General features: G+C 44.1%; 1 protein-coding gene across 1 annotated transcript in view; it reads right to left on the bottom strand.

Annotated features, from left to right (window-relative positions):
* DHX8 (DEAH-box helicase 8) overlaps positions 1 to 13075 on the bottom strand; it is a 32245-nt gene extending 19170 nt beyond the window's left edge. Inside the window, exons 1-10 of the mRNA XM_049636197.1 lie at positions 12831 to 13075; positions 8451 to 8536; positions 7828 to 7900; positions 7356 to 7441; positions 5348 to 5457; positions 4596 to 4967; positions 4041 to 4185; positions 3494 to 3697; positions 2756 to 2843; positions 468 to 565 (exon numbers count right to left, since the gene is read on the bottom strand). Of these exons, the coding sequence (XP_049492154.1) occupies positions 468 to 565; positions 2756 to 2843; positions 3494 to 3697; positions 4041 to 4185; positions 4596 to 4967; positions 5348 to 5457; positions 7356 to 7441; positions 7828 to 7900; positions 8451 to 8536; positions 12831 to 12978 (1410 nt within the window). The 5' untranslated portion in view covers positions 12979 to 13075. The remainder of the gene's footprint in view (positions 1 to 467; positions 566 to 2755; positions 2844 to 3493; positions 3698 to 4040; positions 4186 to 4595; positions 4968 to 5347; positions 5458 to 7355; positions 7442 to 7827; positions 7901 to 8450; positions 8537 to 12830) is intronic.
* Between the last annotated feature and the right edge of the window lie 235 nt (positions 13076 to 13310).

Below are 13310 nucleotides of genomic sequence, written 5' to 3'. Positions count from 1 at the left end.
TATAAATTAATTAATAAAATAAAATACCCTTCTCCAAACCTAAAAACTTATCACAACTTCCCACGAATTCTCTTCACAGCTCTGTCTTTCCCAGTACCCGCTTTCCACTGAGGGCCAGCCCCAAATGGTCAAGTGAAGGCTTCAAAACTGCCTTTGAACGTGTAAGGTAATTAGCCAAGCCCCTAAGGCAAGGGCAAAAGCAGTGATAGATCAAACACTCCTATTTCCCTCTTTCTTCCCAAAATACAGTAGAATGAGAGCAAAAGAATTAAAAAGTCCAAAGTAACAAAGCCGTCAGTCACCCTTTAAAACAATAATATTCTAGACCCTGACCAACAGTCAATACACCTTCTAGCCTGAGTTCTGCTTACATGGACGTAATAGCCTGCTCTGAAAAACGGAACAGTTACTTTAGGGAAAAGAAGTTCATGTGACGTGTCCCAAGTTAGAGTCCCAGCATTTCTCACCTTAACGATTTTAATAGGGCTCATGTCCATGCTTTGCTTGGTGTGCCCTCTCAGGAATGGAGGCTCTTCCTCAACCAGCTCGATCTCAAGATCTTCATCTAAAAGTCCCCCCAAAGAAGAATTAGCAAAAAAAATAAGAGAGAAATAGCCAATCATTTTCACCACAACTGGTTTCCATGGGCACCAGCAATCTTTATCAAAGATAGCTCCCAAGGTCAAAAAGACAGCAATCCAAGTGAAACTAATGGAAATGACTGTTTCCCCTGCCCTCCAGGTACTTCTGAGCATTTATGTTCTGGCCTAAAAACTGATCAGCGGAACTACTTCCAAAAGAAGTTAAGCCTGTAGAGAAACGTGGTCTAACATCCCAAATGTTACTAGGTATTTTCCACCCAACTTCATTATGGAGTAACTTAACCCACAACAGATTGGCAAGAAAATTAAGTTGAACAATTGGACGATACCGACTGTCGTCAAGAATATGAGCCACAGGAGCGCACACTTACGATAAAAGTATAAATTGGGGGCACCTGGTTGACTCAGTGGGTAGAGCATGAGACTCTTGATCTTGGGATTCTAAGTTTGAGCCCCACATTGGTCACAAAAATGAGTTAAAACCAAAAGTCTCTTTTTAAAATGATTTTAGTGTTTTTTATTTGAGAGAGCAGGTGCACACACAAGCAGGGGAGGGGCAGAGAGAAGGAGACAGAGAATCCCAGCAGACTCGAGCTGTCAGCACAGAGCCTGACACAGGGCTCAAACCCACAAACCACAAGATCATGACCTGAGTCAAAACCAAGAGGCGGAAGCTCAATCGACTGGGCCATCCAGGCTTCCCAAAAATAAAATCTTTAAAAAAAAAAGAGGTGTAAATTGAAACACAAACTTTAAGAAGCAATTTGGACTGCGTCATAAGGTTTAAATCACACACTTCCTACTACCCAGTCATTCTTCTCCTACACATATAGGGAAAAGAAAAGGTCCTGCTATGTGTATTAAGAAACAAGAATAGGAATTTCATAATAGCGTTACATGTAAACAAAATACCAGAAATAGCCCTTATGCCCATCGAAAGCAAAATGGATAAATGATGATAAATTTCTATACAGAAAACACTACACCAGCAAAAGTGAAATACAACTATAAAAATCATCATAGATAAATATCAAAAGCATGATCAGAAAAAAATGAATGAAGTTCAAAAACTGACCAAACAAGACAATGTTTAGGGACAGATATACAGATAATAAAATGTTAAAAAAAAAAAAAAAAGGCAGGGAAATAACACAAAATTTAGAACAGTGGCTACCCAGAGAAAAGAGTAAGAAGATTTCATCAGAGGGGTACATGTAAGGGCTTCAAAGCTGCTGATAAAATTCCACTTAACCGGGGCGCCTGAGTGGCTCAGTCAGTTAAGCATCTGACTCTTCATCTTGGCTCAGGTTATGATCTCACGGTTCCTGGGATCAAGCCCCAGGTCGTGTGACGTGAGCGCAGAGCCTGCTTGGGATCCTCTCTCTCCATCTCTCTGTCCCTCCCTGGCATTCTCTCTCTCTTTCAAAATAAAGAAATTTAAAAAAAATTCCACTTAAATTGAGTAGGTACATAGGTGTTCCTTTATTACTATTACATCAATTATATGTCTTATTGGATTTATTTCACAATCTTTAAAAATTGTTACTAGGCTGAGTTAAAAGTTGTTTCCAGGGCAACTCAGAGGTAATCTACTTGGATCCAAGGTTTGCAGAACACTTACTAAGATTATGAGATGAAATTTCCTCCCCAAAATATAATCAGAATTTTTTGTATCCTGAATATGTATCATAACCAAAAAGTATAACAATATATAAACATCTGTCAGAAAAATGAATTTTTGGGTGGCTCAGTTGCTTGAGCGTCTGACTCTTGATTTTGGTTCAGGTCATGATCCCAGGGTCGTGGGATCAAGCCCTGCTTTGGGCTCCACATTCAGCATAGAGCCTGCTTAACATTCTCTCCCTCTGCCTCTCTCCCCGACGTGTGCACTCTGTGTCTCTCTAAAAATTTAAGTTAAAAAAAGGAAAAAAAAAGAAACCAATTTGCACCTTTAAAAAAAAAAGAAAAAAGAAAAATGAATTTTCTGCTTCCAACCTGGAGGAGCCCTTGTTCTTGGAGGTAATGAGTGGTAAGACCTAGGAAACAAATGAGTTAAGCCACTAGGTTAAACTACATCTAAACCACCCTACCCAACTGCTCAGCTCATCCACTGTCCTGATCCACCATCCTGCTCAATCTAAGTGGCTAGTTACCTTCTTCATCATCCACTTTAGGGAGAATGCCAGTCTCTTCATCGAAGTCCGGAAACTCTTCTTTGGAAAGGACATTGGCAGCGATCATCTAGTGAAAGGACAGAAGCGACATCTGTAACCTGCTGGGATCGAAACTCTTCTTTTGCAGTACAGAGGTTCCACATAGGAAACCAAGGTTTTTCTTCTTTTGACCAGGATTGCAGGGCTTCAAACATCACATATCTCATCCTTAGGGGGCACAACATGGTGCTTAAAAGCAGGGCTCAAGGGTCGTGCCCCAGGAAGCATTATCTGCTCCTTCCCTGGTTTCCGCAGCACTGCGCACATTCCCTGTTATGTAACATCCAACTTTGACAATTATGTTTCTATCTGTCTCCCGCCACTAGACCTTGAGCTCCTCAAGGGTGAGGAACCATGATACATTTGTCTCCATCACCTGGCTCTGACATGTACTGAGGAATGGTGGAAACAAGAACTCACACAGCACTAACCACACGCAGGCACTAACGTAAGTGCTCCACTTCTTCCGCCTCATTTAATCCCCACGGTGCCACTACTGGTCCTGTTCCACAGATGAGGGTACTGAGGCACAAAGAAGTAGAGTGGCTTGGCTCAGGATCCCACGGCTAGTAAGCGGCCAGGAAGTTCCCCCGGGCCACTGAGCTCCAGGGGCCACACTCCTAACCACCACGCTACATGCAGAATGGTTATGAAGCCATATAGGCAAATGGCCCCAACCTGTTTGATCTCCCATTTCTCTGGATCAGAGATGCGGGTAAGGCGCTTGCGCTCCAGAGAGTCATCCTCTACTTCAGGGGCGCTGACGAGGGAAAGGTGAGTGGGTCTGTCCGGATTCCTCATTGAAGTCTCTTCATTAGTCTCCCCAACAAGATTTCGTCGTCGATTGGGATTTAGATCTTCACCAGTCTCTTGATCCACATCCTAGGGAAAAAAAGAAAAAAAAAAAAAAAAAAAGGAACTAACTCATTTGCTGTCCTCTTGTTTCCTTGGCCATCAGATATGGAAACGGGCGCCTGGGTGGGTCAGTTGGTTAAGCATCTGACTTCGGCTTAGGTCATGATCTCACAGTTGGTGAGTTGGAGCCCTGCATCGGGCTCTCCGCTCTGAGTGCAGAGCCCGCTTCAGATCCTGTCTTCCTCTCTCTCTCCCCCTCCCTTGCTCACATGCACACGCGCACTCTCTCGCTCTCTCTCTCTCAAAAATAAATAAGCATTAAAAAAAATGTTTTTTTAAGACCTGGAAACAGACTGGATATCTCACCTACCTTCATGCTCAGACTGGTCTTGGTCCCAGTGAAGGAGAGCACTTTGACTTTGACCCTCTGGCCTTTGCTCACCACATCAGCCACATTGGCCACACGGCCTTCTCGCCGGAGCTCAGAGATGTGCACCAGGCCTTCCCATCGCTTCCTGAGGGAGAGTCACATATATGTGGAGCATGCCTAAAATACCTTTTCCCCAACCAATTTCCACCCCGTTGGAACTCAACAAGAGGAAATGGTCTTAAGCTCAAAAACTCAAGAGGAAAGTACCAAAAAGACGGTTAAAAAAAATAAAATAGTATTACCACCCTCCCAAAGAAAAGACATGGGGGACAAATTCTCATGTGTCTCAGTGAGCAAAAGGGCAGATCTCTTGAAGGGAGAGTAAGGAATGTGTGGCTATATATCATTTCAAATAAAAGTCAAATTCTAACAACCTGATACGGCTGATTTGATTAAAGCGACATTAATCGTAACAACTTTTTAAAACATGAAAATCCTCAGCGAGAAGAGAAATTCTGCCCATCACAGGTTTGAAAGAAGATCACCAGCTAATACCTTAATCCCTCTAGCTGCACGAAGCATCCAAACTGCATGATGCTGGTAACTTTGCCATTGTAAATGTCCCCAATGGCAGGCTCCTCCGGGGGAGGGCGGTCCACATGTTTATCCCGCCATCTGTCCAGATTCCTCTCCCCATACTTGTCCCGGTCCTTCCGGTCCTTGGGAGGACTCTGACTTCTGCTCCTAGACCGATATCTAGACTTCCCTTTATTCCTCTCCCGGGTCCTGGAATGTGACCGAGAGCGGGACCGGTGTCTCCTCTTGTGGTCTCTATCACGGTCTCGCTCCCGCTCCCGGTCACGCTCGCGGTCGCGGTCGCGGTCACGGTCACGGCTCCGGCTCCGCTTCTTCTTCTTTGTCTTGTCTCTAACAAATCAACAAACATTTGTTTTAAAAGAGAAACCAGCCCAATTTCACCTCTGCATCCCCAAGCACCCCACACAGTGCCACACACATGTCAGGTACCTACTAAGTGCTGAGTTGAATTAGTTTCTCTCGGACATCCCTGTAGGCCCATGAAGGATGAGGTCACAAGTGCCTCCTTCAACCCTGATTTCTAACTTATAAACGTCTTAGCGTTTTCTGCATAAATACTCTTTGCAGGGAACGATGAAAATAGATCTAACAATACAGTACATGGCCAGTCTAGAGTCTGTAAACTTGTCCCAAATTTTGCTTAGCTGGCCCACGAAACTCAATTATTGCAGCACCCTAAGCCTCCAAAGGATAGGACATGATGGACAAACCGGTGCTCCGCATCTCTTTGCTTCTCCTGGCCCGCTGCACTGGGCATTAAGGCCTCCAGTTCTTTCAGGACATCCACAGCGACTTTTACATCATCCTCATCCAGCATGGTCTGCAACACCAGAGGCCAGCAAAGTTAGGAGGGGAGGGGAAGAAAATCATGTAAGAATCTGTATTCTGGGTACATCTACAAACCTGACAACCCCTACATCACTGACCACTTATGTGAAGGAGGCAGAGACGGGTGGAGATTTCCAACACCATTTGAGAGAGAGACAGAAGGAGTGAGCAAACACTCTTGGAAGCTGTTGATACATCTGGCAAGTGCCCTTTGTCCTTAATACAAGCCCATGGAGGGCAATTAGCCATCACCCCTCCCGTGAAAGCATGCAAGAAGTATTATAAATAGAAAATGATGTTAAAATTTTTAAAAAGCAATGCTTTGGGGTGCCTGAGCGGCTCAGTCGGTTAAGTGTCCGACTTTGGCTCAGGTCATGATCTCACGGTTCGTGGGTTCAAGCCCCGCGTCGGGCTCTGTGCTGATGGCTCGGAGCCTGGAGCCTGCTTTGGATTCTGTGTCTCCTTCTCTCTCTGCCCCTCCCCCACTTGTGCTCTATCTCTATCAAAAATAAATAAATGGAAAAAAAAAATTAAAAAAAAAAAAAAAAAGCAATGCTTTAAAAAGAAGGCTTAGCGGGGTGCCTGGGTGCCTCAGTCAGTTAAGCATCTAACTCTGGCTCAGGTCATGATCTCAAGGTTCATGGGTTCGAGCCCGGTGTCAGGCTCTGTGCTGACAGCTCGGAGCCTGGAGCCTGCTTCAGATTGTGTCTGATTCCCTCTCAGTCCCTCCCCTGCTTGTCTCTCAAAAATAAATAAATGTAAAAAAAACAAAAAAAAAACCTTAAAAAAAAAGAATTCTAGCAATTCTTTTTAAAGAATTTAAAGAAGTGTTTTTAAAGAATTGCACTCTTCCCCCCTTTCACCTGCTAAATTTTTTTCCACAGTGCTTACTGTTATCAGCTATATTATACACTGTGTACTTGTTTACTGCCTGTATCCTCCCCACTAGTGGAGTTTACATGTTTATTTCCTGCCCCCATCCCAATACTATGATGTAATCTCCAAGAGAGCAGACATTCTATCTGTCTTGTTCACAGCTGTATCCCTGGTACTTAGATTAGTGCTTGGTACATAGTAGGTACTCAATAAACACTTGCCAGAATAAAATTTAAAAATCAAAACACTTTAAAAAAATTAGACTGAACACATAACAGAGCAAAAAAATCTCACTTCACACATCATGTATCTGTTCTAGAACCTTATTTCATAGCCCTAATCACTGCTTCCCACAATTCTCAATCCCATTTCCCTCAAATATTCTCTAAACTCTTTAACACTATACTATGTATAGTACATGCTCAGGGAGTGATCCAACACTTTCAATTTGAAAAATATATTATGGGGCCCCTGAGTGGCTCAGTCAGTAAAGCATCTGACTTCAGCTCAGGTCATAATCTCACGGTTCATGAGTTTGAGCCCCGCATCAGGCTCTGTGCTGACAGCTCAGAGCCTGGAGCCTGCTTCAGATTCTGTGTCTCCCTCTCTAAGCCCCTCCCCTGCTCACTCACTATCAAAAGTAAATAAACATTTTAAAAAAAAAGAAAGAAAGAAGAATATATTACAATGAGAACTCCTGGGTGGCTCAGTCGGTTAAGCGTCCAACTCTCGATTTCAGCTCAGGTCATGATCTCATGGTTTGTAAGACTAAGCCCCACATCGGGCTCCATACTAACAGCGTGGAGCCTGTTTGGGTTTCTCTCTCTCCCTCTCTCTCTCTGCCCCTTCCCAGCTCACACACTCTCTCTCTCAAAATAAATACGTAAACTTAGAAAAGAAAAACATATTACAATGAACACAAATGTAAAACCAGTAACTAATGACACACACAAAAGGGACAGGGCTCAGAGAAATACCCAATTAGAAGAGACATTCTCAAAATGGTATCAGTACCCGGACAGAAGGGTTGTCTGGTTGACAAAGCACTGGGAAGAGTTCCTTCAGCTTTTCCTTTCCAGTTTTGGGTTTAACGACTGGATCTTGTTTCATCACAGAGCATATAAAGGGGTTAAAAAAAAAAAAAAAAGATATATTTAATATTCTTAATGGTTAACAGTGAACCTTAACATCAGATTTGCATCAAACTAAAAACAGAACATGGCATTTTTCTACATGTTATTCATATACATTACTATACACATAATTTAATTTCCTAAAAATAACGTTGATTACAAACTATGTGGGCATGGGGGAGGGCGCGAAGATACATCAGAATTCATCTGGTTATGTAAGCTTAAGTCATTTGGAAAATTTTACCAGGATGTGTACTTGCTCAGCAGCTGCTGCAAGGGACAGAAACAATTTACAGGATGCTCACAAGCTAGACCATTCTGGAGGCTGAAGCTCAGCCAGATGCCCTACTCACCTTTGCTAGTAGAAGGCTTTGCTGGAGGCCGCATGGTTTGTATGAGGCGTAGCAAGTTACTAATAAGAGAATCCTTTGAAAAGAAACAGAACAAAAATGATCAGCCCCTGAAACAGTGCTTGAAAACAGTCAGAAATGGGATGACCTTTACAGGGTGGTTGCATAGCTGAATGTAGCTAATTGGAACAAATGAAGTGCAGAGTATCAATTTGATGTGGCGTGAACCTAGCAAAGTAGCTTCGGATAAAGCGGCTATTTTTGGACTTTTGGGAGGGAAAGGTAATTTAGTTCCCTTCAACCATTTTTATTTTCCACGGTTTAGAACTACCTCCAGAACCTAAACTCTTTTGCTTTTGACTTCCAGATTCATAGAACAAGGATATAAACACTCATAAAGACTTAATGATGGAAATCCTACCCCATTTTCTTAGAAAGGTGTCACAGGAAATCCAGTTATGTCACCACTGCTCGGTGGCATAAAAAAACATTACACACTTAATGGTTTCTTTGATTGGTATGTACAAATTCTCTCCTTTCTCTATCAAAATCCTATGTTAAATCCTATCAAAATTTAAATTCAATAGTGACATTAAAACGAAATAGGGGTCTCCAGATACACATACCGTGAATTCAGCACCATTTTTGACCAGAGAAGCCTTAAAAGTATCAAAGGTGGTATTTTTCTCAGCAAGACTGATCACAAATTCAGCTGCAAACGAGAAAAGGGATTAAAACTGGAACAGAGGCGAGCAAAAAATCATTTTCAAGTACATTAAAAGCAAAACCAATTAGCCAATCCAACAGTCATAGAAACCAAAGAGTACTATCCAGTGAGGGTAAAGAAAGAGAATTTAGAGTACCAAGATTATCCGTGTATGTTCTAGTTAATTTTTAGAAATGAAAACAAGATATTCCTACAAAATGGCACACCTCACTGTCCCAGATGATCTCCTACTCTTCTCATGAGACTACTAGCTGTGACCTGTTGTCATACAGACTCCAGAAGTAACAACGTCCAAAAGCAAGAGCCCACCCTCACCCTCCTGATGAAAGCCCACAGTAGGATGCATTCTACAGTTTCTGCAAGGTCAGACTCAATCCACATATGAGAGCCAGGCAGCTGCTGGATGGTCCAATCTCCAAGTTGATAAAAGACTTACTTGCTTCCCAAATTCTTCACTACAAACCTGCCCAGTGTTTGAATTTCTTTTTTTTTTTTTTTATGTTTATTTTTTGAGAGAGACAGAGACAGAGTGTGAGCAGGGAAGGAACAGAGAGAGAGGGAGACACAGCATCTGAAGCAGGCTCCAGGCTCTGAGCTGTCAGCACAGAGCCCGATGTGGGGCTTGAACTCACGGACCATGAGATCATGACCTGAGCCGAAGTCGGATGCTTAACTGACTGAGCCACCCGGGCGCCCCTGTCTTTACTTTTTTGAGGACATTAAGTAAAAGCTAAATGCCTTCAGGCTACATGAACATAGCCTACACATAACAAGTTAGTATCAGCAATGCCAGTAGTTAAGACTTTTGACCACCTGCTACATGCCAGGCACTATGCTAAGTGCTTCACATGAGCTATCCCCATGATCCTCATAACCCTCATTGGTAGGTACCATGACTGGCCCTATTTTACAGACGAGGAGGCTAAGGGTTTGAGATGCTGACCTACCCAATAATAAACGGTGGAGCCAGGACTGGAACCCAGGCAATCTGACTTCAAAGCCCACATTTGGTAGAGAAATGTGGAGGGAGAAGTCAGTCATATGGTGCTAGACATGCAATGTTCAAGAGTCTATTTCAAAGCAATCAGCAGCATATTCACACCGCAGCTGTCATTAGGGCGGTTGTTTTTGTTTTTTGTTAATTTTCAGAATTATATGGGGGCACATTAAATTAACCGAGCTACCAAAAATGAATTAGTGGTTAAAAACAAGTCCATTGGAGCACCTGGGTGTCTCAGTTGGTTGAGTGTCTGACTCTTGCTTTAGGCTCAGGTCATGATCTCACAGGTTCGTGGGATCAAACCCACATCTGGCTCTGCAGTGGGGAGCCTGCTTGGAATTCTCTCTCTGCATCCCCCCTCTGTCCCTCCCCCTGCTCGCTCGCTCTCTCAAAATAAATAAATAAACATTAAATACATATATGTGTGTGTATATATTTATGTTTATTTATACTTATTTATATTTATATTCATATTCATATTTGGTCTTCATCCCCTTACCAGGCACAGCATTCCTAAAAGCCTTGGAATTTCAGGAAGTGTAGAGTGAAAAACATCTTTTGTTACATTAAGAAGATGACTTTAGTAAAACCCCTAGATAATGTCATTTGGGAGCTGGTTGCCAGGGAAACCAACCATGCGATTACAGGCTGGAACTTTTAGCCCCACCACTGACCTCCAGAGAGGGGAGAGGGGCTGGAAATCGAGTTGACTTACCAATGGCCAATGATTTAATCGATTATGCCTCCTATAATGGAGCCTCCACAAACACGCAAAAGGACTGGGTTTGGAGAGCTTCTGGGTAGGTGAACAAGTGGAGACCTGAGGCAGTGGGGCACTCAGCATGGAAGCTCCTCAATCTTTCCCACATACCTTGTCCTACCCATCTCTTCCGTCTGGCTGTCCCTGGGTTATCTCCTTCCCTAATAAACCAGTAATCTAGTCAGTAAAATGTTTCTAAGTTCTGGGAGCTGCTCTAGCAAATTATCAAATCCAAGGAGGGGAGTCATTGGAACCTCTGATCTATAGCCACTGGCTCAGCAAAGGTGACCACCTGGACTTGTGAATGGCAACTGAAGTTTAAGGTGAGTCAGTCTTACAGGCCTGAGCCCTTAACCGGTGGGATCTGATGCTATCTCCAGATAGTGTCAGCATTGAGTTCAGTGACACCGAGCTGGTGTCACAGAATTGCCTAGTGGTACTGGAAAAAACACACATCATAAATTGCAGGGGGGGGGGGGAGGTATGCCTGGCTGGTTCAGTGGGTGGAGCATACGACTCTGGATCTCTGGGTTATGAGTTCAAACCCCATGTTGGGTGTAGAGATTACTTTAAAAAAAAAAAAAAAATCTCAGGACGTCTGGGTGGCTCAGTCAGCTAAGCGTCAGACTCTTGATTTCAGCTCAGTTCATGATCTCCCAGTCCATGGATTCAAGCCCCGCGTCGGGCTCTGCACTGACAGTGTGGAGCCTGCTTGGGATTCTCTCTCCCTCTCTCTCTGCCCCTCTCCAACATACGTGAGCCCCCGCTCTCTCAAAATAAATAAATCTAAAAAAATAAAGTAAAACCTTTTAGATAAATAAACATGTGAATAAATGGTGTTGGAATTAGAAACAGAAAAAGCATATTTGTGCCTTACTTGCAAATTAAATGGGGTCTTCAGTTATATACAGGCTAGAAAATCATGGAGTTTACACCTCACTTTACTTTTGTACATAATGAGGGTAACATCGAAACAATTTAACACTGGCTCAGTATTTGCTGAATGAAAGAACATATTACCCAGATAGTAAACTACAGGAGTGTTGCTCATTACCATCTAAAAGAGAAAGAGAATGAGAGAAAATGATACAGGACAGGCACATCTTGACTGGGAAGCAAGAAAAAAGTGAACTAAAATACACTGGCAGCAGGGCATCTTCCTAGGTGCTATATGGTCACCCTGGGAAAAGCAACTATCATCCCCATTTCATAGATGATGAAAAGGGCTTCAGAGAAATTGGGTATCTTACTCAAGGTCACACAATCTAATTCCCCGGACCCCTTCTGTCACATGCCCTTTCCCTTCCATCTCTCCAGCTGGTGACTTAACTTCATCTTCATTTAGAAAGCAGAACAATCAAATAGATGCCTCTCCCTCGTCTTCCTACCACCAACCCCTAAACCTGTCCGCATCTATAACCACATTCTCTGTTCTCCTTCCTATTAAGGAAGTGGGCCATCTGGCTATCAAATGGGCCGCCTGGCTGGCTCAGTCAGAAAAGCATCCAACTTTTGATCTCAGGGTCATGAGTTCCAGCCCCACAATGGGTACAGGGATTATTTAAATAAGACTTTAGGGGCACCTGGGGTGGCTCAGTCAGTTAAGCTTTCGACTTCGGCTCAGGTCATGATCGCACACTTCGTGGGTTCAAGCCCCACATCCAGCTCTGGGCTGACAGCTCAGAGCCTGGAGCCTGCTTCAGATTCTGTCCTTCTCTCTCTCTGCCCCTCCCCCCACTTGCGCACACTCTCTCTCAAAAATAAATTTAAATAATTAAAAAAAAAAACCCTTTAATGGATCAGGCATCCCTGCACCTATCAAAGGTCAATTCCTCCACTCATGCTCTTGACTCCATCCATCCCTTTGCCTTCATAAGGACTCCATTTTTCTGTGGCCTTAGCTCTAGGCCCTTAGCCTTTTTCAGTTCCTCGGTTGGGGTTCTCCACCTGTACCGTCTGTCCCAAAACGCCTAATAAATGGTTGAGAACTGTTAAAGGCAAACCTCAAAAGACCTGGGTTCCAGATCAGGCTCACATTTGATATGTGATATCGAGGGGGATTACTTAATTAATTAATCAGTGCCTTGTTTTCTTAATCGAAAAACAGATAATACATCTCATAGGGTCGTGACAAGACCAAGTAAGATAACATAAGTAAAACACCGTGCATAACATCTGGCATGCCAATAAATCTCGGCCATTATCATCATCATTATGATGCGGCTGCTGCTGCTGTTATTAACGCTGTTTAATTAACTGGGACCTGAGGAAAATAAAAACAGGAAGCAGGAGCGATAGCCACTCTGGGTTTCACTGACAGCTCTGGGCAATGGTTTCTAAACAGCTCGGCCTGGAGAGTTCTCAAACGGTGACTCCGGGCCGAAGGTACCGCAGGACCGAGTGTCTGCGACAGAGAAAAAGAGACTCGTACGGACACAATACTCAGCCTATCAACCCCATTTCTCCTTCGCTTCCCTCGACCCTAAGCCCAGCGGCCGCAGGGGCCTCCCCGAGCTTACCCAGGTCCTTGTCGTTGATCCCCAAGTGATTGTCCAGCTCGGTGCAAACTTTCGACACTAAAGACAGATACTCGAGTTTGGCGAGTTCTTCCGCGGGGCCTAGCTCTGTTCCGGTCACAGCCCCCGCCAGGGCCACGGCCACGGCCATGGCTACTGGCTACAGCCGCCCGCACCCCGTTACCCGGCCTTCTGAACTGCTCCGGGCCTGCTCCAGTTTTCACTTCCGGGTCGGCGCACGTCCCTGTTGTTTACAGTAAATTGAAAACTACCGGAACTTCCCATGACGCAACAGAGAATCATAGAGATCAAACAGGAAGTGCTTAAGGAAGGGACGGCCAAGTGGGTTACTCTGGGCGCCGGCCGCGCCCTCTACAGGCCGTCCAGTTTCTTGGTCGGTTCTCAGGCCCGGAAACATTCACTCTGAGAGCTCTCCCACCCACCGTCGGCAGAGGGCGACCGTGGCCTGCGCAAGGGGCGCCG

This window comes from Panthera uncia, chromosome E1 (assembly GCF_023721935.1).
Source record: "Panthera uncia isolate 11264 chromosome E1, Puncia_PCG_1.0, whole genome shotgun sequence".
Taxonomy (NCBI): domain Eukaryota; kingdom Metazoa; phylum Chordata; class Mammalia; order Carnivora; family Felidae; genus Panthera; species Panthera uncia.
Note: the sequence above shows the minus strand (reverse complement) of the source record. Positions and strands in the feature narration are given on the sequence as shown.